This window comes from Erythrolamprus reginae, chromosome 1 (assembly GCF_031021105.1).
Source record: "Erythrolamprus reginae isolate rEryReg1 chromosome 1, rEryReg1.hap1, whole genome shotgun sequence".
Taxonomy (NCBI): Eukaryota; Metazoa; Chordata; class Lepidosauria; order Squamata; family Dipsadidae; genus Erythrolamprus; species Erythrolamprus reginae.
The window spans coordinates 425,831,135-425,855,805 of NC_091950.1; the positions used below are offsets into that span (position 1 = coordinate 425,831,135).

The 24,671-nt window shown below is 49.7% G+C and overlaps 1 protein-coding gene across 1 annotated transcript; it reads left to right on the forward strand.

Moving 5' to 3' along the window:
- Positions 1 to 1,167: 1,167 nt before the first annotated feature.
- Positions 1,168 to 22,702, forward strand: UNC119 (unc-119 lipid binding chaperone). The gene is made up of 5 exons (XM_070742967.1): positions 1,168 to 1,429; positions 18,123 to 18,236; positions 20,423 to 20,525; positions 21,618 to 21,790; positions 21,887 to 22,702. Exons 1-5 carry the CDS (start codon positions 1,282 to 1,284, stop codon positions 21,997 to 21,999), a joined length of 651 nt encoding a protein of 216 aa, XP_070599068.1. The 5' UTR covers positions 1,168 to 1,281; the 3' UTR covers positions 22,000 to 22,702.
- Positions 22,703 to 24,671: the final 1,969 nt, after the last annotated feature.

Sequence of the window (24,671 nt, forward strand, 5' to 3'; positions counted from 1 at the left end):
GCTCTCTCACAAGACGGTTCCCTTGGGGGAAACAATGGATCCATCCCAGCCAGAGATTTCGTGGTCCTGTAAATGCCATCATTCATGACAAAAACAATCTAGCAGCGATTCTGGGCCCCAACAATGGAGAAATGAGGCGCCCAACCCCACAGCCAATAATTCCCTAGAGGATCAGGCTCAGGGTCCAGGTGGATCTTGACAGACTTGAACACAGCTCCAAACAAGTATAATTCAATTCAGAGAAAAGCGAAACCCTACACCTGGGTAAGAGAAACCAAGGACATACATATAAACGGCAAAATCACCCTCAATAACAGCAACTGCGAGAGGGGTCTTGGAGTCTTGGTGGACAACCAGCTAAGCAGGAGCCAGCAATGGGCAGCGGCAGCCAAAAAGGCCGATACGACCCTGAGTTGCATCAACCGAAGGAGACAATGTCGGAGTAGGGAGCTCTTCATACCAGGCTATCAAGCCTTAGTTAGAACAAACCTAGAGTCCAGCATTCAGTTTTGGTCACCACATTACAATAATACATAATGAGGGTTATAGAGAATATAATCAGGTAGAATGTATTAAAGGGGGAAGTGAGGAGAAAATAAAGGAGTGAAATAGAACTATGAGAGAATAGCAGGAAAAGATAGAGGGATAGAAGAGAAGATAGAGGGGAGACTATAGGACGGGACGAGAGGCACTCTGGTGCACTTATGTATTTGTTGGGGGTCCAGGGAAAGGGAGGGTCTTGCCTTCTGCTCAAGATCCCCGTAGACAATTGGGGGAGGGCACTGTGTGATACACAATGTTGGACTCGATGGGCTTGGGCCCCATTCAGCAGGGCTCTTCTTAGGCTCTAGGTCCCATCCCAGGCCGGCGCTTGTGCTGCCTCCAGCCCGTGGGACAGTCCACCTGCGACCTCCCCAGAGAGCACCCTTGCTGCCCCTGGCCGGCCGAAGCCGAGCTCTCTGCACCTGCCCAGGGGCCGCCTTAGCCCTCCATCCCGGGGCAGCGGAGGCGGTGGGCGTGCTCCCCCTCCCTGGTCTCAGCCGGTGGGCGGCGCTCTGCACGTGCTCCGGGGCGCCCTGGTCCTCCCTCCGGGGCGGGGCCGGGCCGGGTTGGGGATTTGCAGCCGCCCAGGGCTTCGGGCGCGCGGCCGGACGGACCGGCGGGGCGGAGGAGGAGGAGCAGCAGCAGCAGCGGCGGCGGGGTGCGCGCAGCTCCCGGGGCTCCAGTCGCGGCGGCCGCAGCAGCACCGCCACCGCCACCCGCAGCGCCACCGCCGGGGCCATGAAGGTGAAGAAAGGCAGCGCCGCCGCGGCCAACGGGGCAGGAGGAGCGGCCGCCGCCCCCGCCGGCCTGGGCAGCGAGGACGAGCTCCTGCGCAAGGCGGCCATCAGCCCCGAGGACGTGCTGGCGCTGGGCAAGATCACGGCAGGTGAGGCGGCGGGGCGGCGCGAGGAGGCACCGGGACCCCCCAGGCTGCGGGAGGGCGCGCGGGGCTGGGGAGGCTGGAGCCCCGCCGGGACCCGACGCCTCCGGGGATGCTCTGCCCGCCGCCCGCCACCCCGAGCCCTCCGGTCCCAAGGGGGCGTCCGCGGTGGGCTTGGCCCCGCCGGCCCTCGCCCGGAGCCCGACGTTGCTCCCGGGGAGTGGAGGGGCTCGGCTGCCCGGGGAAGGGCGGTGCGGTGCGGTTCGGCCGGAGGGCGAGGGGGGCACCTTGCTAGCCGGGCCTCGTGGAAGCGGCTCCCCCGGGTTGCTCTCCGGAGGGGGAATGCGGGGCGTTTCAGGGTCTTTGGAGGGGCCGGGTCGGTTCCCCTTCCCAGGCCGGACCCTCCCTGCAGCCCCCCCACCCAATTCTCCCAGGCCTCCCCTTCCCCAGAGCTCTCAGGCCGCCTTGACCCCTTGCTAAGCGCTTTAGTCTTAGCCAGGAATAAGCCGCGGTTTGGGCTTGGGGTGAACCGGAGAAGAACTCTTGCGTTGGGTCAAGGTGGGAGCCCCCTCTGTCCCCCCCAGGTGCAAAGATTGACCCAGTTACCAACAAGGAGAATCCACAGCATCCACCCCATCTCCCTCCCACCCCCTGGAAGCCCCAAGAGATGAGCTTTGGGGGCCAGAGGGGAGCTGTGGCTGCCCCCCCCCCTGCTATGTATTGAGAGCTTCTCTGAGCCCGGCACCTCTGCCCTCCAAGCCCCGGCATGGCCCCCTGCCCCTTGCTGCAGCCCTTGACGCAGAAGGCCCCCCTCTCTGGGCAGCTTTTCTGGGCCTTGAGGTCAGTCGGATCAGCCAGGATTACTGGGGGGGGGGGGGTGTTGAATCACAAGGAGAAGGTTAGGGAGCCAAAGACCTTCTTCCGTGTCTTCAGAATCATCCTGGCAGATCTCAGCAAATCCTTAATCCCAAACGCCTGGTTGCAAAGGCCTTTCCTTGAGATGCTGGACAGCCTCAACGGAGACCCAGCGGGCACCACTTGGCCCCCCAAATTAAGCCAGTTGCTATCCAGGCTTGGGCCAACAGGGTTCTTGGCTGCATCAGCAGAGGGAGAGAATCAAAATCCCAGAAAGGGTTAATAGCACTTTATCAGGCCTTGGTAGAGGCCACACTTGGAATATTTACATCTAGTTTTGGTCACCACAATGCAAGAAGGATGTGGAGACTCTGGAAAGAGTGCAGAGAAGAGCAACAAAGGGGATCAGGGGATAAATGGAGGCTAAAACATATGAAAAACATTTGCAGGAACTGGGTTTATGCCTAGTTGAATGAAAAGAAGGACCAGGGGAGACAGGAGAGCAGTCTTCCAGGATCTCAGGGGTTGCCACAATGAAGATTTGGGGGGTCAATCTATTTTCCAAAGCACCTGAGGGTAGAACAAGAAGCAATGGGTGGAAACTAAACAAGGAGAGAAGCAACTTAGAACTAAAGGGAAATTTCCTGACAGTTAGAACAATGAATCAGTGGAACAGCTTCCACAGTGTCTCCAGAAGTTGTGAAAGCCCCAACATGGGAAGTTTTTAAGCAGCTGTTGGATGACCATCTGTCTGAAGTAGTGTCAGGTTTTCTGCCTAAGCAGGGGGTTGGACTAGAAGACCTCCAAGGTCCCTCCCAACTCTGTTGTTGTTATTATATTTCATGAACAGGGGTGTCCACCCATGGCCACTTTAAGACTTGTGGACTATAATTCCCAGAGTTCCTTTGCCGAGTTGTAGTCCACAAGTCTTAAAGCGGCCAAGGTTGGAGACCCCTGTTCACGAGGGAGGGTCCCTGCGTCTTTGGCTGCTTATTTTATTCCAGGACGGTGTTTTTTCAACTTCAACAGCTTTAAGAGGGATGGAACTTCATCTCCCAGAATCCCCCTGCCTGCAGGCTGAGTTGAAAGCCCATCCCATCTTAAATCCTACTGGCTGGAGAATTCTGGAAGCCCGCCTCTCTTTTACAGCTGCCAAAGTTGGGGAAGGTTGCAATAATTGTGGGGAGAAGCTCAGAGGCTCCGTCGGAGGCCTGTGTGATGCACCCTGACAGTCAATTTTCACCTAAATCAGAATATTCCCTTTTTTTCTAATTGCTTCCTCCTGCGCAAAGCTCCCTGTCCATGGCTTCCTCTTCCCTGGGGGGAGGAAGTGGCGTCGCTTCTTCCGCTTTGACACAGAGGAGAAAGGGGGTCGCTTGCTCGAAGGCCCCGTGGCTGGTGGCCTGCGTGGCTGGGCCCCGTGGCCTGGCTCTGCCACTGATTTCCACACAGGGTCCCTTGAGAAACCGCTGGGATTGTTGTGGAGGGTTGTGAAGGTGTCTAGGCACACACAGTCACACTTACGTCAATTGGAGGGGGAACAATACTAGCAGCCACCTTCAAAATAAAAGCAATTGAGGCCGTCCGGGACTTAAGGCCACAAAAGAGCCCAAAGCTTTCTGGATATTTTGGAGCCGGGATGGTGCAGTGGTTAGAGGGCAGCACTGCAGGCTCCTTCAGCAGTTCAAATCCCAAGGTGGACTCAGCCTTCCGTCCTTCCCAGGTGGGTCAAATGAGGACCCAGTTGGTTGGGGGCAAAAGAGGCTGATTCTGTCAACTGCTTAGAGGGGGCTGGAGAAGCTTTGTGAAGCGGTAGATAAGTCTAAATGCTATTGCCCTTCCTTCCTTCCTTCCTTCCTTCCTTCCTTCCTTCCTTCCTTCCTTCCTTCCCTCCCTACCTACCTACCTACCTACCTACCTACCTACTTACTTACTTACTTACTTACTTACTTACTTACTTAGAGCCAGGGTGGTGCAGTGGTTAGAGTGCATCACTGCAGGCTCCTTCAGCTGACTGCTAGTAGTTCAGCAGTTCAAATCTCCCCACCAGCTCCAGGTTGACTCAGTCTTCCTTCCGAGAGGGGTCAAAGGAGGACCCAGATGGTTGGGGGCAAGAGGCTGACTCTGTCAACCACTTAGTGAGGGCTGGAAAAGCACCAGGAAGTGGGATATATGTCTGAATGGTATGGATATTGCTCTTTCTTTCCTTCTTTCTTTCCTTACTTCTGAAAGGTTGACTCAGCCTTCCGTCCGTCCGAAGGGGGTCAAATGAGGACCTAGATTATTTATTTATTTATTTATTGGATTTGTATGCCGCCCCTCTCCGCAGACTCGGGGCGGCTAACAACAGCAGTAAAACAGTATATAACGAAATCCAATAATAAAAACAGTTAAAAACCTATTATATAAAAACCAAACATACATACAAACATACCATGCATAAAATTGTAAGGCCTAGGGGGGAAGATACTTCAATTCCCCCATGCCTGGCGGCAGAGGTGGGTTTTAAGCAGTTTATGAAAGGCAAGGAGGGTGGGGCAATTCTGATCTCTGGGGGGAGTTGGTTCCAGAGGGTCGGGGCCGCCACAGAGAAGGCTCTTCCTCTGGGTCCCGCCAAGCGACATTGTTTGGTTGACGGGACCCGGAGAAGACCCACTCTGTGGGACCTAACTGGTCGCTGGGATTCGTGCAGCAGAAGGCGGTCCCTGAGATAGTATGGTCCGATGCCATGAAGGGCTTTATAGGTCATAACCAACACTTTGAATTGTGACCGGACACTGATCGGCAACCAATGCAGACTGCGGAGTGTTGGAGTAACATGGGCATATTTGGGAAAGCCCATGATTGCTCTCCCAGCTGCATTCTGCACGATCTGAAGTTTCCGACCACTCTTCAAAGGCAGCCCCATGTAGAGAGCGTTACAGTAGTTGAGCCTCAAGGTGATGAGGGCATGAGTGACTGTGAGTAGTGACTCCTGGTCCAGATAGGGCCGCAACTGGTGCACCAGGCGAACCTGGGCAAACGCCCCCCTCGCCACAGCCAAGAGATGGTGTTCCAATGTTAGCTGTGGCTTGAGGAGGACGCCCAAGTTGTGGACCCTCTCTGAGGGTGTCAGTAATTCCCCACCCCCAGGGTAATGGACAGACAGATGGAATTGTCCTTCTTGGGAGGCAAAACCCACAGCCACTCCGTCTTGTCTGGGTTGAGTTTGAGTTTGTTGACACCCATCCAGGCCCCAACAGCCTCCAGGCACCGGCACATCACTTCCACCGCTTCGTTGAGTGGACAAGGGGTGGAGATGTACAACTGGGTATCATCTGCATATTGATGATACCTCACCCCATGTCCTTGGATGATCCCACCCACCTAGATTGTTGGGGCAAGAGGCTGATTCTTTATAAACCGCTTAGAGAGGGCAGTCAAAACACCACAAAGTGGTACATAAGTCTAAGTGCTATTGCTATCTTCTTTCTATCTATCTATCTATCTATCTATCTATCTATCTATCTATCTATCTATCTATCTATCTATCTATCATTCTATCATTCTATCATTCTATCATTCTATCATTCTATCATTCTATCATTCTATCATTCTATCATTCTATCTATCTTTGACTGTCTGTCTGTCTGTATCTATAGAGATTTTCAATGTCTAAGTGTGGAGCTGGGTAAAATAACTGATTCAGTGACTTTCTCAGAGGTGTTACCGGTTTGTGGCCAGGAGAGTAAAACAAGTTGTATCAGACAGTTTAATGTGTGGTTAAGGCAGTGGTGTAAAGCTGAAGGTTTTGGTTATGTAAGTCATGATGTCAATAGGTGGTCCAATAGGGAGTTGTTTAAGAGGGATGGTTTGCATCCATCATACAGAGGTGCCCAGGTGCTCGGTGAGGAATTCAGAACTTTTTTGGACAGGCATTTAAACTAGGTAAAGGGGACAGAGATGTACCAGATGTGGAGGATTTCTGTCCCCGACCAATGAGGATAAATCAGTTTCTGGAAGCTTATGAAAAGGGAGCTGTAAATAAAATAGATGTAGTTGCTGATGATAAAGGGCAAACTAATAATGAAAATAATGTTCTTCGGGTAATGTACACAAATGCTCGAAGCTTGAGCAACAAACTCTGTGAGTTAATGGCCATAATATCTAGAGATAATTTGGATCTGGTTGCCATAACTGAGACATGGTTTAGGGATTCTAATGAATGGGAAATATCCATACCAGGATATACACTGTATAGGAAGGATAGAATAGAGAGAAGGGGAGGTGGAGTAGCCATTTATGTTAAAGAAAGTCTAAAAACAATACTAATTCAAAATACATGTAAAGATCTGGAGACCCTCTGGATTTGCATGCAAAATAAAGACGGTTCTGTCATTAGAATTGGGGTGATCTATAGGCCTCCAGGGCAATCTGAGGAACATGACAACAAGATGGTGGATGAGATTACCCTAATGGCAGTAAAGGGAGATATTGTGGTTATGGGTGATTTCAACATGCCTGATGTTGACTGGAATATCCCCAGTGCCCTTACATGCAAAAGTAAGAATATAGTAGAGGCCTTTACAGGAGCAGCTATGGCACAGCTAGTTAAGACACCAACTAGAGGGGAGAATATTCTAGATTTAGTTTTTACCAATGGGAATCGGGTTTCAGAGGTCAAGGTGGGAGAAAATTTAGGTTGCAGTGACCATCTATGTTTGTGGTTTGATGTAAAAACTGATGGTGAGCAATCCTATACTGCAACCAAAGTATTGGATTTCAGAAAAACAAATTTTAATGCAATGGGGGAATATTTAAATAATGAATTAAAGGGGAGGGATAAAATGGCAGGAGCAAGCACCCAGTGGACTGTATTAAAAAAGGCCATCTTAAAAGCCACAAGACTTTATGTAAAGCAAGTAACTAAAGGTAAAAGGAAGAAGAAACCGCTATGGTTTAGCAATGATGTAAGGGCTATAGTCAATGAAAAAAAGGCTGCCTATAGGAGGTATAAAGAGTCTGGAAGTATAGCTGATAGAGAGGTGTATAAAATGAGACAGAAGGAGGCGAAACAGATAATATATGCTGCTAAAGCCTCAAAAGAGGAAGAAATAGCAAAATCTGTAAAGAAGGGGGATAAAACCTTCTTCAGATATATTAGTGATAGGAAGAAGAAAAACTGCAGCATCACAAAGCTTAGTACCAGGAATAATACATACATTGATGGGAATAAGGAGATCGCTGACCATTTCAATAGCTACTTCTGTTCAGTTTTCTCAAAAGACACCTTACAAAATAATAATAATACTATACAGGGATATAGCATTGCTTCCAGCTGTACGGATTCAGCTCCAGTGATCTTAGAAGCCGATGTCTTAGAAGAACTTGAAAGATTAAAGATAAATAAGGCAATGGGTCCAGATGGCATCCACCCCAGAGTTCTTAAAGAACTCAGATCTGTCATTGCTACCCCCCTGACTGATTTGTTTAACAAATCCCTGTTAACAGGAGATGTTCCTGAGGATTGGAGAATGGCCAGTGTTGTGCCTATCCACAAGAAGGGCAGTAGAGAAGAAGCTGGTAACTACAGGCCAGTTAGCTTGACATCAGTTGTAGTTAAAATGATGGAGACTCTACTCAAAAAGAGGATAAATCAGCATCTAAAAAACAATAACTTATTGGACCCAAATCAGCATGGCTTTACTGAAGGCAAATCGTGTCAGACTAATCTCATTGAGTTCTTTGACTATGTCACAAAGGTGTTGGATCAAGGTGGTGCCATGGATATTGCCTATCTGGACTTCAGCAAAGCCTTTGATACGGTTCCACATAAAGAGCTGATAGATAAATTAGTGAAGATTGGACTTAATCCCTGGATAGTTCAGTGGATTTCAAGCTGGCTGAAGCATAGACATCAGAGAGTTATTGTTAATGGCGAGTATTCTGAGCAGAGTCAGGTTACAAGCGGTGTGCCACAAGGGTCTGTTCTGGGTCCTATTCTTTTTAATATGTTTGTGAGTGACATAGGGGAAGGTTTGGTAGGAAAGGTTTGCCTATTTGCCGATGACTCTAAAGTGTGCAATAGGGTTGATATTCCTGGAGGGGTCTGTAATATGGTAAATGATTTAGCGTTACTAGATAAATGGTCAAAGCAATGGAAACTGCAGTTTAATGTTTCCAAATGTAAAATAATGCACTTGGGGAAAAGGAATCCTAAATCTGAGTATTGCATTGGCAGTTCTGTGTTAGCAAAAACTTCAGAAGAGAAGGATTTAGGGGTAGTGATTTCTGACAGTCTCAAAATGGGTGAACAGTGTGGTCGGGCGGTAGGAAAGGCAAGTAGGATGCTTGGCTGCATAGCTAGGGGTATAACAAGCAGGAAGAGGGAGATTGTGATCCCCTTATATAGAGCGCTGGTGAGACCACATTTGGAGTACTGTGTTCAGTTCTGGAGACCTCACCTACAAAAAGATATTGACAAAATTGAACGGGTCCAAAGACGGGCTACAAGAATGGTGGAAGGTCTTAAGTATAAAACGTATCAGGAAAGACTGAATGAACTCAATCTGTATAGTCTGGAAGACAGAAGGAAAAGGGGGGACATGATCGAAACATTTAAATATGTTAAAGGGTTAAATAGGGTTCAGGAGGGAAGTGTTTTTAACAGGAAAGTGAACACAAGAACAAGGGGACACAATCTGAAGTTAGTTGGGGGAAAGATCAAAGGCAACATGAGAAAATATTATTTTACTGAAAGAGTAGTAGATCCTTGGAACAAACTTCCAGCAGACGTGGTTGGGAAATCCACAGTAACTGAATTTAAACATGCCTGGGATAAACATATATCCATCCTAAGATAAAATACAGGAAATAGTAAAAGGGCAGACTAGATGGACCAAGAGGTCTTTTTCTGCCGTCAGTCTTCTATGTTTCTATGTTTCTATCTATCAATCATCTATCATTTATCCATCCATCCATCTATCATTTATCCAGTGTGGTGCAGTGGTTAGAGTGCAGCACTGCAGGCTCCTTCAGTTAACTGCTAGCTGTATTTGAGCAGTTCAAATCTGACCACCAGCTCCAGGTGGACTCAGCCTTCCGTCCTTCCCAGGTGGGTCAAATGAGGACCCAGATGGTGGGGGGCAAGAGGCTGAGTCTGTAAACCACTTAGAGAGGCTGGGAAAGCACCGTGAAGTGGTAGATAAGTCTAAGTGCTATAATGCTATGTAGCCCTGGAAGTGTAAAGTGGCCCAGATCTGCTATCAAAGCCAGCCAGAATGTGTGAACTAAAAAAATGCTTGTTGGGGTTGCACATTTTCCAGCCTGCTTGGCCTGGTTCCTGGGTGGGCAGGTGGGCAACCAAAGCTGCAGCCCCCCTGAATTGCTGGGCTGGTGGCACTGAGGCTGCTCCTGTGCCCCCCCCCCCCCGGCTGTTTTCCCTTGGCAGGTCAGCTGTCTATTTGAAGCTCCCTGAGCCGGGCTAATGAACTTATCTTGCCCAAATCCCTTTGAGGTAGGACGTAATCCTGTCTTGGTGAGGTGGGGGTCAACGGCCAGGGCCTGGGAGGGGGGCATCTTCTGGAGCCGGTGGAGGACAAAGAATTCACCTCTAAGTTCTCTGTCTCCTTATTGTATGTCCAGCTTTCTGAGGAGCACAAACCTAGAGGCCTTTGTGGTGGTTGTGAGATGATTCTATTCTGCACTCTGATAACCGAATAACGTTCCTGGGAGGGGCTCTGGAGGTCTTCTAGTCCAACCCCCTACTCCAGCAGGAGAACCTGTCTTTTGCCATCTCAGACAAGGGACTGTCCAGTCCCTTCTTAAAAACTTCCAGTGTTGGAGCACCCACGACCTCTGGTGGCAGGCTGTTCCACTGGTGAATTGATCTGGGACTGAAGGAAAACAGAACAGGAAACAGAGTTGGAGGGGACCTTGGAGGTCTGCTAGTCCATCCCCCTTCTCGGGCAGGAGACTCTATTCCATTTCAGCTTGTCCAGTCTTTTCTTTAAAACTTCCAGTATTGGTTCACCCACAACTTCTGGAGGCAGGCAGTTCCACTGGTTAATTGTTCTCACTGTCAGGAAGTTTCTCCTTAGTTCTAGGTTGTATCTCTCTCCAATGATTTTCCATTTGTTACTCCATTTAAATTTTTTTCAAAACGATGAAATTTATTTCTTCAGAAGGAAGCCACTTTTGGTCGCCTCTGTCCGGAAACGACGCCTGTGTCTCGAAGCAGAAATAACCCTGAGCCACTTCCTGGGTTTTGCACAATCTCTCGGTCGCTGGTTGGAGCTGAGCAAAGGGAGAGGTGCAAACGGCGGAAACTGTGGCCAGATTAAAACGGAATGGTTAAAATTCTGGCCTGGGATGCAGAGCTGCCCCTCGCGGTCGTGATCTCATTCACACGACTGAATCTGAAACTTCTCAGGCCGCCATTTCTCTGGAGCGCAGTAGAGTGAGGACGGTCCAGCCGTGGGAACTTTGTGACTGGGGGACTTCAACTGTTGACGACGACAAGTCAGTGGAACTTCCAAAGTTTGACACTCCTTCTCTGCTGCTTGAGCGAGGGGTTATTTATTTTATTTTATTTTATTTTATTTTATTTTATTTTATTTTATTTTACTTTACTTTATTTTATTTTATTATTTTATTTTATTTATTTTATTTATTTTATTTATTTTATTTATTTTATTTATTTTATTTTATTTTATTTTATTTTATTTTTTTATTTTATTTTACTTTACTTTACTTTACTTTACTTTATTTATTTTATTTTATTTTATTTTATTTTATTTTATTTTATTTTATTTTATTTATTTTTTATTTATATGCCATCCACTCAAAAGGACTGAGTAGCTAACAGTAATTGTAAACACCATGACAATAAAAATATAGCAATAAAATCAACAATGCAATAAAAATAATAATATCCTTTTTATAAAAAACCACCCCATATATACATTGCAGTCAATCCAAATCCCAGGCCTGCCAGGAAACCAGGATTTAATGGCTTTCTGGAAGATTGATTCTGGGAGGAGATAGTGTGGATCTCTGGGGGAACTTGATTCCAAGGGGTCGGAGCCACCACAGAGAAGGCCCTTCCCCAAGGTCCCACCAACTGTATTTATTAGATTTGTATGTATTTATTAGATTTGTATGCTGCCCCTCTCCGTAGACTTGGCGCGGCTAACAACAGTAAAAAGACAACGTAAACAAATCTAATATTAAACAAATCTAATATTATTTGGCAGAGGGGACCTGGATAAGGCCGACTCTGTGGGCCCTTACTGCACGCAGCGAGGGAGGAGGGAGGCGGGGGTCTTGTAAATAGCCTGGCCCTGAGCCATTTAGGGCTTTAAAGGTGATAACCAACCCCTTGAATTGTGTTCGGAGACTGACTAGCAACCAATGCAGCGCGCGTAAAGTTGGAGTAATACGGGCCTACCTAGATACACCCGTAATTGTATGTGCCGCTGTATTTTGCACCAGCTAAAGCCTCCGAACACTCTTCAAGGGTCGCCCCATGTAGAGCGCATTGCAATAGTCAAGGCGAGAGGTGATGAGGGCCTGAGTGACTGCGTGGAGCGCCTCCTGGTCAAGGTATGGCTACATCTGGTGGACAAGACGGACTTGGGCAAAAGCCCCCGGAGCCACAGCTGAGCGATGTTGCTCCAGCCTCAGCTGTGGATCTAGGAGGACCCCCAGGTTGCGAGCCCTCTCCGAGGGGGGAATTATGCCGCATGAGCCCCAGTGGCTGGTCAGCTCTCCCAGAGTCGGCCTTCTCCAGGTCCCATCAACTAGACAATGTCACCTGGCAGGACCTAGGGGAAGAGCCTTCTCCGTGGGGGCCCCAGCCCTCTGGAATCAGCTCCCCCCGGAGATTCGTTCTGCCCCCACCCTCCTCACCTTGCACAAGGGTCTTAAGACTCAACCTATGTAGCCAGGCTTGGGGCAATTAGGTCTCAGCCTCTGGCCAACGAAATGAGATATATGTTGTATGACTGAACTGGTATGATTGTTTTGAAATATTGGAATTTTAGATTGTAATTTTAAATGTAATTAGATTTGCCATCGTACTATATTGCTATATGCCGTGAGTCGCCCGAGTTCTCGGAGAAGGGCGGCATACAAATCCAATAAGTAAATAAATAAATTTCTCCCCCCCCAACAGCAAAGGCAGGCAGGGGGGAAAAGCAATTAGACACGAAGACCCTCACAACCTCCTTTCCAATTCTGTCTGTCTGTCTTCTGAATTGCATTGGGATTTCCTTTGGCCTGCCCCTCCCCGTTTCCTGGGTGCCAGGCCCTCGCCCACCCTTGCAAGGCCCTGGAGGTTGTGGCTTCGGGCGGAGGAAGTGACTGGCAGCCTGAGAAGAGGGAGGCGGCTGGGGGGGGGCTGCCCGGAGGAGGAGGAGGTTTTGCAACTAGCTGTCGGAGGGGCGGTTGGCGGGTGTCAGGGAGGCGATGAGGGTTGTGGCAGGCGGTGTGGATTGGCACCAGGCCCACCCAAGAATTGTCCATTAAGAATAACTGACTTGGGACCTTGGAGGTCATCTACTCCAGCCCCTTGCTCAAGCAGACGATTCCCGAGAAATGGCCGTCCAACCTCTTCTTAAAAACCTCCAGAGATGAAGCAGCCATAATTTAGAAAGGATCCGGGCTAATGAATGTTATTACATTAATAAATACTTTTAATAAAATTCATTCTCTAGAAAAGATGGGGGTTTTTCTTCCTGTACACCCAGACATGGTCACTTTAAGACTTGTGGACTTCAGTGCTGACTGGGGAATTCTGGGAGTTGAAGTTCTCACGTATTAAAGGGGCCGTATCTGGAGAGCCCAGCCATACACTAATACCCCTCCTCCAGTGTTTACACATCAAAATTGTGGTTTTTCCTTGGACAGACCCTGCTCCCTCCCCAAATCGTGTCCCTGGAGGAGCATCCGGAGCAGAATGGAAGGATAATCATCATCATCATAATAATAATAATAATAATAATAATAATAATAATAATAATTTATTAGACTTGTATGCCAACCCTCTCCGAAGACTCAGGGCGGCTCACAACAGCCATAAAACAGTACAATGCAAATCTAATGGTTAAAACTATAACTAAAAACCCACTATCTTAAAAAACAATGAACACTATTTACAGTCGTAACCACACATAACTTAATGCTTTTTCCATTTAATTTTTCCATTATTATTTTCAAAGACAAAACAAGACCTGTAACACCAAAGGAAGAGCTTCAATCGCTCCGCTCTTGATCAGAGTCTGTAGTAAAAACCTATTTGTTGATTAGATCCTGTCAAAGGAAAAGTAACATATTTCATATTTCTGTTCTGTATAATTTCAAAATAATATACAATATAATCATTAAATTCATTGAGTATTTCTTGTATCCAGCCAAGTGTACACATAACTCTTAATGGTCAGAGAAGGGGATACATTAATTGTGCCAGGCCTGGCGATATAGATAGGTCTTCAGGGTCTTGTGGAAGGTGAGAAGGGTGGGGGCACTTTGAATCTCCGGAGGGAACTGGTTCCAAAGGGCTGGGGCCACCACAGAGAAGGCTCTTCCCCTAGGCCCCGCCAGACGACATTGTTTAGTCGACAGGACCGAGAAGGCTGACTCTCTGGGACCTAATCGGCTGCTGGGATTCATGGGTGGGCTCGCATTCTGCACGGTCAGAAGGATCCAGGATAACCAGGGACAAAGTCCTGAACTGGGTGAGGGGAGCTTGAGGAAAGGGGGCCAAGAGGAGGTGTCTCAAGAGCTCAGGATCTGCTCTCTCTCTCTCTCTCTGTGTGTGTGTGTGTGTGAGGGCAGGCGGCTCCCTTTGGCTGAACCATGTATCCAACGTTCCCAATCCTGGGACACTTTAAGACTTGGGGACTTCAATTCCCAGAGTTGCCCAGTCAGGGGGTTCTGGGAATTAATGTGTCCACATCCTTAGTGACCACGGTGGTAAAACCTTAAGCTGCTTCAACCTGAAGGTGGACTCGTCGGTGCCCTCAAAGGCCTCTTGTGGGTGGTCTTGAGGATTCCTGGGGTTGAGGGGGGGTCTTTGCCCTGCGCTTTGACTGGACACTCTGCAGTCTGGGTCAGGGCTGGGTTGGGCAGTTCTGGGGTAGGAGGGGCTCTCGGTTGCATCAGACTGGCTGGATGAGTGTGTGTGTGTGGGGCTCAGCTGCTCACCTGGGCAGTGCACCCCCCCCCAGGCACCCAGACCCCTGGGCAGCTGTCTTCCTCCCAGGCGGTTGCAGCTGTTCAGGGCTGGCAGGGGGCTCCATCCTGGGCAATGAGGCCTCCCTTGGATACCCCCCCCCCCCCCGTGTCTCTGCCCTGAAGGGTGGGGCTGAGCCTCTCTGCTGTCTCCAATGCTGGCGGTCAGTTGGTTGGGCAGCCTGGTGGGCTGCTTGCAGGGCATTCTGGGTGTAGGGAGGAGGGGGCTGAGGGACAGATTCCCCCTTTATAAGGAAGTCACCCCATTGGCTGGAGCCTGGGAGAGTTTGGTTTACATGGGGGGGCATTTGAAATCTTGGGTGGGGAGTGAAGAGGGGAGGGTTGTAACCCTAACAATCCCTCCTCTCTCCTCCATTCCTCCCTCCCTCCCATAATTCCTCCCTCCAGACTTCTCTTCCTCCCCTCCCCTTCTGTCCTGCTTACCCCCTCCCAAATTCCTCCCATCTTTCCTTATTTCCCCTTCTCCTTCCTTCCTTCCTCCAGTCCCTCCCCCCTTCCCTGCTGCTCCTCTTCCATCCTTCTGCCCAACTGACAGGGAGACCCAGACCCGGCCTTGGGGTCCCCTGTGCCTGCCAGGTGTGGGGCCTGGGGGCTCCCCCTCCTCATTCTCCAGCCTGCACACTGCCAGCCGTGACCCATGGAAGGTCCCAATGGCCTCTGGGGACCTGGGCGAGGGTCCACACCTGCCCCATGGAAGCCCCCCTCCACAGCCCAAGGGGCTCCTGCCCTGGCCTCAGTCCGGGGGGTGGGTAGCTGCTGGCTGTCCCTGGGGGAAGAGCCGAGGGTCTCCTGGGGGGCCAGGGAGAGGCTAACCTGCCCTGGCACCTGAGCCCCCCTCCCCTCCGACACCCCTGGGCACTGCTCCGCGTGGTTGCTATGGCAATGCTGCTGCCAAGAGAGGGGAGGACCGTTGCCATGGCAGTGGGCGAGGAGGGGCAGGCGGTGGCACCAGCAGCCGGTTGGCAGCCCTGCCCAGCCAGAGAGGGGGGGGGATGGGCAGCAGAGAGGGGCAGCTGTGGCCACCAGGTGTGGGTGTGTGTGTAAACTGGGCTGGGATTTGGGGGTTCTCCCAGCCCCTCCCTCCCTCCAGAGCGGGCATCCAGGACAGGCAGCCCCAGCCCCTCTGCAGACGTGGGCTCTCTGCGTGTGAGGGCCCGACTTCTGCCGCTTTGCCCACGGGGCCCTTTCAGCCGGCTCACCCCCCCAAGGCTTGTCTGTCTTGACTCCACTCGCTTGTGGGGTGGGGGCTCTCAAGCAGCCCCCCCAAAGCGACCCCCGGAAGAGTCTGGGGGGGTCGGAATACAGGTCTCGAGAGGTTATTCCACTCCGAAGCCCAACTCTCCCACGCTCCCTTTGTCTTCTCCAAACGCTAGAAGGTGAAATTCAAATTTCTTTCCCCCTCCCGGTTCTGTGGGTGTGGCAGGACAAATCTCCATTCACTCCCCACTCTGAGGCCAGACAGCGGTGGTCACTGCCAGTTCTCCCAACTACTCAAAATTTCCACTACTACCGGTTCTCCAGAACCTGCTGGACTTCACCGCTGCTCTTAGCCAAGCCAATCTCTCAGCACATAGAATCCTAAAGCTGGAGGTCTTCAAGTCCAGCCCCCCACTTAGGCAGGAGACCCTCCACTCCAAGTCTCCGGGGAGAGGCGGCATGCAAATCTAATGATGATGATGATGATGATGATGATGATGATAATAATAGTAGTAGTAATAATAATAATAATAATAATAATAACAATATTAGTTCCATGGATTAATTGTTCTGACTGTCAGGAAATTTCTCTTTAGTTGCTTCTCTCCTTGTTTAGTTTCCACCCTCAGGTGCTTTGGAGAATAGCCTGACTCTTTCTTCTTTGTGGCAACCCCTGAGATACTGGAAGGCTGCTCTCATGTCTCCCCTGGTCCTTCTTTCCATTCAACTAGACATAACCCCAGTTCCTGCAACCGTTCTTCGTATGTTTTAGCCTCCAGGCCTTTAATCCTCTTAGTTGCTCCTCTCTGCACTTTTTCCAAAGTCTCAGCATCTTTTTTGTAATGTGGGGACCAAAATTGGTTGCATGATTCCAGGTATCCCCTTGCTAGGATTTTATAAAGCAGTACTAATTCTTCATCTGATGTTGATACCTCTTTCTTTTTAAAATAATAATTATTATTATTGAAATTTTCCAAATTAAAAACAAAACAACATGAAAAAACAAACTTATAAATCACACGTACATAAAATATAGTTCCACTAATATAGCTTTACAAGCATCAGAATTTATTTCTTAGTTTTCTTAATTATGGCTATTGTTTTATGTTTAAATATTTTCACCTTTGTTTTATATATATAATAGGAGAGATTATTTTTTGTCGAGTCACCTTGGTATATTGGAGGAGCATCACAGCTTCCTTTTTGCCTCTCAGCCAAGCAAGGCAGATAAACTTTTTATAGCTGACCAACGGTGTTTGGGTTCGACAAGTTCGGACGAACTTTATGCAAAATTCAGCTGAACCAGAACCGAACCCGAATTCGAACTCCAAACACTGCATGACATCAAAGCTCCGGTCCCGGAATCCCATCGTTTTTTAATTTTACAGATTTTAAATTTTTATTTATTTTTATGTTTACGAAAAAGGAGGCCGCAGCGGCACTGCAAGCAAAGGGAGGTGTTTATTTTTACGTGAAAGGACCTCCCTTTGCTTGCAGTGCTGCTGCGGCCTCCTTTTTCGTAAACATAACAATGTTTATTTTTACGTGAAGACCTCCCTTTGAAGGAGCTGGGGAATCCCTCCCACAAAGAGATTCCGAGGGTGGAGTTTTGACGTCATCGGCAGGTTGCTAAGGACGCCAAGGTGATCACTTCCTGGATTCCATGGAAGTGATTAGCAACCTGCTGGTGACATCAAAGCTCTGAATGCCGAACGTGACCCTGAACTTTGTCTGAAGTTTCAAAACATTTCAGGTTCGTGTTCGGCATACCGAACACCGCAAAATTCGGCACAGACCCGAATTGTGCGAGTTCGGTTCCCCCATCACTACTGACAACTATAATCTATAAATGTAACATATTTTGCTTATAATCTCCAGAACATTTAAAAATTTATTTAAAAACTACTAAGCTTTCGTCAGTCCCTACTGACTTTGTCAGAGTATAAAATCCCCATTGATTGCATAAATGCAAACATCTCTTCCAAGCTTAGTAGGTTTTAAATAAAATTTTAAACATTCCAGAAATCGTGACGGCCACCACTTCTTTTATCTTGTCCGTCTGTCTGTCTTAGCTTTTTTGCCAGTGGCTGATGTACACAGCTGGCTCCTATTCGAGGGATTGTCCACTAGGGCAGTGTTTCCCCATTTGCTGGCTGGGGAATTCTGGGAGTTGAAGTCCAGATCTCTTCAAGTGGCCAAGGTTGGGAAACACTGGACTAGGAGACCAACGTCCCACTCCCTGTGGCTGCTTCTGAGCCATGTCTCGACTAATCTGGGTTCGGATTTTGGGTTTCCCTGACCAGGAGTCAAACGCTGCAGCCTTGTAGATGCCCCAGTGGTGGTCATGAGGGTGCTCGGACTGTCCTAAGTGCGAGGACCAGCCATAAAGCTGCATCTCTTTCCGTCCCTCTTGCAGATTACCTCTGCACCCCGGAGGAGAACGTCTACAAGATCGACTTCACCCGGTTTAAGATCCGGGATATGGAATCCGGCACGGTGCTTTTCGAGATCACCAAGCCTCCGGCTTCAGGTGAGATGGCAGCGGGCAAACGGCAGCTCTGTGCTAGCAAGAACTTCAGGAGAGAAGGATTTAGGGGTCGTGATTTCTGACAGTCTCAAAATGGGTGGACAGTGCAGTCAGGCGGTAGGGAAAGCAAGTAGGATGCTTGGGTGCATAGCTAGAGGTATCACAAGCAGGAAGAGGGAGATTGTGATCCCGCTGTGTAGAGCGCTGGTGAGACCACATTTTGAATAATTCTGTGTCCAGTTCTGAGACCTCACCCACAAAAAGAGATATGGATCAAATTGAACGGGTCCAAAGACGGGCGACAAGAATGGTGGAAGGTCTTAAGCATCAAACTGATGTTTCGTGAACTCCATCTGTCTAGTCTGGAGGACAGAAGGGAAAGGGGGGACATGATGGAAACATTTAAATGTGTTAAAGGGTTCAAGGGTTAAATGAGGTCCAGGAGGGAAGTGTTTTTAATAGGAAAGTGAACACAAGAACAAGGGGGCACAATCTGAGGTGAGTTGGGGGAAAGATCAAAAGCAACATGAGAAAATATTATTTTACTGAAAGAGTAGTAGATCCTTGGAACTAACTTCCAGCAGACGTGATAGATAAATCCACAGTAACTGAATTTAAACATGCCTGGGATAAACATAGATCCATCCTAAGATAAAATACAGGAAATAGTGTAATGGTAGAATAGGTGGAGCAGGAGGTCTTTTTCTGCCGTCAATCTTATAGTTTATAGTTTATTAGGTTTGTATGCCCCCCCTCTCCGAAGACTTTTCTGTGTTTCTATGAAGGATGCAAACAGCCATCACGTCAGCCACAGTCATCAGGACATGCCAGTTTATTTATTTATTTATTTTATTTTATTACTTAGATTTGTATGCCGCCCCTCTCCGAAGACTCGTTGCCAACCACCAACCAATATTTGTTTTTATTATTTATTTATTTATTTATTTAATAACATTGAATTTTATTCATTTAATAATAAAGTGAGCATTATTTTTCTGGCTGATTTTCTTTTTAGAAACCTATAAACACCCTTTGCAAAATAAAAGAGAGTGGGTCCAATACGGTAGATGGGAGAAATAGCCTCGCATTTGGGACCTGACATTGGTAGCGGGAGCGACTGTTCCTGGTTACTGGGGGGGGTCTTCCGTGCCCCCTCAGGGCCCAGGGTTGGCAAAGCTGTGCCACCCTTAGCTGCCGGTAGCTTCTCTCAGGCCAGGGCTCTCCGACCTTCGGCCCTTTAAAACCTGTGGACTACAACTCCCAGAATTCCCCAGCCGGCTGTAATCGACTTGCAGAGTTAAAGTCCACAAGTCTTAAAGTAATAATAATGATAATAATGTTAATGATAATAATAATAATAATAATCATCATCATCATCATTTATTAGATTTGTATGCCGCCCCTCTCCGCAGACTCCCAAGTGCCCAAAGTTAGACAGCCTTGTCTTGTCTGTTTGTTTTTAAACTTTATTGTTTTTTGTCTTTCAACATCGTATTATTTCAGTACAGATCTACACCCAAACTTCCTACATTATTATCACACATCATCTTCTCACATTGTCTCACAGCTTTTCCTTTTGTTTTTAAAGTCCAGCTGTACCACTTGGTCCACACGTCACGTCATAATATTCTGAGTTGTTTTGTCCTTTTAGTTCTACTGTCAACGTGGCCATTTCAGCACACCTGGATATTTTATCTCTTAACACATTTTCCAATGGAACTTTATCATCTTTCCAAAATTGAGCAAAAGCAATTCTTGCTGCCGTAATAATATTAAATATTAAATATTCTATACTATTTTTGAATTTTTGAATTTTTGATTTTTTTTGAATTTTTAAATTTTTTTGAATTTTTGAATTTTTCAATTTTTCAATTTTTGAATTTGAATGCCATCCATCTCCCTAGGGTCTCTGGGCGGCTCACAACAAAGATTAAAACCTATAAATCTAGGCCCTTGTTCCACCCTGCTGGACTCCATCTCTGGTGCCACGAAGAAGCCACGCCAGTCCCATCATCCCCGGGCATCCCATTTTGCAGCCCGGGATCCATTGCAGATCAGTTGGGGGAGATCCACAAGGGCTTCAAGGGCCAGGAGGGCTTTCCAAGGGAGGACCCAGGTGGGGACTGCAGGGTTCTAGGCCCCATCCATCCACGGGGGCAACCAGGCTTCTCTCTTGGTGTCTCCCACAGAACGCGAGCGCAGCGAAAAGAAGGAGGGCGACCCCAACGCCGGGCGATTTGTGCGCTACCAGTTCACCCCGGCATTCCTACGGCTGCGGCAGGTGGGAGCCACGTAAGTGCCAGGCCGAGAGTGCGGAGAAGCATTTTGGGCATGGGAGGGGGGGGTGGCCTTGCTCTTGTTCCCCCCACCCACCCCCAGGCCGGCCTTTCACAACTGCACACTGGGAAGGGACCTCGGAGGTCATCTAGCCCAACCCCCTGCTCCAGCAGGAAAGCCTGGACAAGTGGCTGTCCAGTTTCTTCTTGGAAACCTCCACGGAGGGGGCACCCGCCACTTTGAGCTCCTTCCGAGAGTACTGGACTACAGTTCCCATCATTCCCAGACAGGATCTCTGTGAGCACCCTCCATGTGTTGGCCCCGTTGTCTGCTCCAAGGATTCTGGGCCAATGTTGTTTGGCCGGCTGGCAACATTTCAGAAGAATCGCTGGGAATTTGCCCGAGTCACGTAGAGACCTCCCCCCACCCGCCCTGTTCATGACAGCAGGAGGGCCACTCCAGCTCTGAGTGCGAGGGTCGCGCAGCAAAGCTCTCCCAGGGATTGGGCCCACTTGCAGGCTGGACGATCTGCTCTGAGCTCTTGGGATTGGGGGGTGCAAAGTGGGGCAAATGTGGGGAGGAATTCCAGCCTCTTAGTTTTTCCTCTTTTTCTTTCTTTCTCTCTCTCTCTCCATCTCTCCCTTTTTCTTTTTCCTTCCACCTCCCTCCTTCCTTCCTTCCTTCCTTCCTTCCTTCTTTTCAACTGGTCTTTTTCTTTCCTGCCCCTCCTTCCATTCCTCCCTCCCACCCACTTCCTTCCTTCCTTCCTTCCTTCCTTCCTTCCTTCCATCCATCTGCCCTTCCTTTTTCTTTCTTTCTTGTGTTTTTCCCTTTTTCCTTCCTGCCCCCTCCCTCTTTTTTCTTTCTTTTTTCTTTTTCTTTCTTCTTTCCTTTCTCTCTCTCTCCCTCTCTATTTTTTCCTTCCTTCCTTCCTTCCTTCCTTCCTTCCTTCCTTCCTTCCTTCCTTCCTTCCTCCCTCCCTCCCTCCCTCCCTCCCTCCCTCCCTCCCTCCCTTCCTTTCTCCTGGTCTTTTTCTTTCCCACCCCTCCTCCCTCCCTCCCTTTTTCCACTGGTCTTTCCCCCTCCCTCCTCCCTCTCCCTCTGCAGGGTGGAGTTCACGGTGGGGGAGAAGCCCATCGCCAACTTCCGCATGATCGAGCGCCACTACTTCCGCGACCGGCTGCTCAAGAGCTTCGACTTCCAGTTTGGCTTCTGCATCCCCACCAGCAAGAACAGCTGCGAACACATCTACGAGTTCCCCCAGCTCTCCGAGGACCTCAGTGAGTGGACGCGGGTGGGAGGGGGTGGGGCTGTGGCCTCAACGCTCCACCCACGACTGACACCCCCCCTCCCCTGTTGGCTCCCCCCCCCCCCAGTCCAGGAGATGATCCTCCACCCGTACGAGACGCAGTCGGACAGCTTCTACTTTGTGGACAACAAGCTGGTGATGCACAACAAGGCCGACTACTCCTACAGCGGGGGGGCCTGATCCGGCGCAGACCCCCCCTCTTCCCCTCCCGATGGGGGTCCGGGAGCCTCGACTCATCAGCCGGCTGCAAGAGGGGCAGCCGGGCTGGACTCTGCGTGGGACCGGCCTCTGAGACTGAGTAGCTGAAGCTTCCCCTCCCACCCACCCCGAAGCCCCCCACCTGGACATTGGAGGCAGCACCCCTCCTCCCCTGCCTTGGGGGGGGCACCATGAGCCCACCCTCCGTAGCTGCCGGGCCTGGAGGCCCTCCCAGTAGCTCCTTCTCTCCCTATGGGTGGGGAGGGTCTTCCTCGAAGCCCCCTCATGCCTGGGGGGTCATTTCCCCCCTCCCCCACCCAGGAATGGGGTGCTGAACATCAGGAATTGTGGGAAGGACCCCCGCCCCATCCCCAGCTCCATGGGCAAAAGACCCCAGACCCATTTCTTCTGCTTGCCCTTTTTGGCTCCGTCCTTCTGCAGGGGTGACCGAGGGGAGGGTGGGGGGGCAGCTGAAGACTCTCTTGGGAGGGTCTCTCCTGGTGGGCCCCCTTTGCCCTCTGGGTGGATAAAGGGGAGGGGGCTTCTGCTGCTGATGCAAAAGGGCTGTTGGATGATGTGGTGGGTGAATAGAAGACTTTCTCCAACCTTGTGTCATTGGACTTTTCCTGCCCCGAATCCCCTCGGGGCCCCCACTCAAATAACTGACCTTCATCTCCTTCGGAAAGGATCTGGCTCTGCTTCCTCTCATTCCTGGGGAGGGTTGGGGGGGGGCTGTCTTCTTTTAGAGAAAGGCCTGGGTCACCTCCCTAAGCCTCTCTTGCCCTGCATTTGAGGAAGGGTCTTCCAGGGGCAGCTTTGCAATTGCAGCTGCTTTAGTTTGTGCCCTGCTGTGGTTGTTGCATTCGGAGTGTAATTGTGTTCCTGTGTGTGCTGGTTGGGTTTTTTCTGGGTGTGATTTAAAAAGTCCCATTTGGTGGGCACCACAATGCAGTCAAACACAATAGGCACAAAACCCACACCCAACTTTGAATTTCTCCCTCCCCTGCAGACACCCCGTGATCAACCCCTGTGGTTGTGTTACATCCAACACAATCTGTGTCATGGTTCTAGGTCGCATCCAAATCAGAGTCCGAGTCAAAGTTCTCAAAGTTCCAATTTATTGCTGAGCCATCCTGGCACCTACACCAGGAAACCTGAATCTTGAGTTTCCCACCCAAGGCACACCTGGGGATGGAGTTTAAAGGAGAATCTGAGTTTCCCACCCAAGGCACACCTGGGGATAGAGTTTAAAGGAGAATCTGAGTTTCCCACCCAAGGCACACCTGGGGATGGAGTTTAAAGGAGAATCTGAGTTTGCCATCCACTTGAAAGTTCACATCCCTTGTCCCCCACCACAAACTTGTCACATTGCCCACTCAGATTGTGCCAGTGTGGCCTGTCCTTCCACTTCCGCCCAGGTGGGTGGGCACAGGATGGCCTTGAACCCCTCAAAAGGATGCTTTGTGGCTGCATCTGCTCCCTCATGCAAATCCCCCCTCCCAAGTCCCCATCCACATCTGGCCTCCTACAGGTAGTGTGGGAAGCCATGGATTCATCACCAACTTCTGTACTGGTTTCCATCACCCATAAAATCTAAGCTTTGTTCTTAGACAGAGGCAAACCTGTAAATTGGGGAGGGGGCTGTGAGAAGGGGCAGAAGCTGAGAAGCTGCTATTTGCTTCTGTAGCAGGGGGAACTAAGAGACCCTTGGTTGGGCCAAGGAAGCCCATCCCCCACAGGCCTGTGTCAATATTTGGGGGGTGCTGTGTTCGGCTTCTGTGGGGTTAAAGTTACAGCCTGTCTGTCGGTCAGTTGGAACTCTTAAGTCCACGGAGGCTCTCAATCATCTGGGCAGAGATGGCCAAACCCTGCGAAGAAGAATGGCTGTAGGAACTCACACCACCTGACCTATTGTGACACCTCCCCCCCCTTCGCTAAACCAGGCACCATCAGCATGTGATTCGTCCGGCCTGAGGACTGGGAGTTTGATGCCCCTGGTCTAGGGTCTCCTGCTTGGGCACGGGGGGGGGGGCGCTGGACTAGAAGACCTCCAGGGTCCCTTCCAACTCGAGGATTCTCTGAGAAGACAAAGAAGGGCGGTGGGGGGAAACTAATTAATGAGAGAAGCAACCGGGAATTAAACAGAAACTTCCTAATGGTGAGGAGGACAATTGACCAGTGGAAGAAGCTTGTTACCAGAAATAGCACTTAGGCTTATCTGCCGCTTCACACTGTTTTTCCAGCCCTCTCTGAGCGGTTTACAGAATTGACATATTTGCCCCCACAATCCGGGTCCTCATTTGATCCCCCTGGGAAGGACGGAAGGAAGGATGGAAGGCCGAGTCCACCTGGAGCCTCTGGTGAGATTCGATCTGCTAAACTGCAATGCTTGTGTCCTGGAAGGTTGGCTGAGCAGGTAGCCCAGTTCTTTGTCCCCGGCTGAGCTGGGAGGAATTTACGCCTGGCACATTCCATCCCCTTCTGTGGGGCAGCTAAGAGGCTCAGGCAGGCAGGGACTAAAAATAGCCCTCTCTCAGTTGTGGTCACCCAGGCAGGTGCCAGGTGCAGCCTTGCAGATCCCAGCTTGTCGGCTCTCTCTAGACAGTCCGAGAGGCTCACTTGCCCCCTGCTTCTTAGAAGTAACCTTTGCAGGG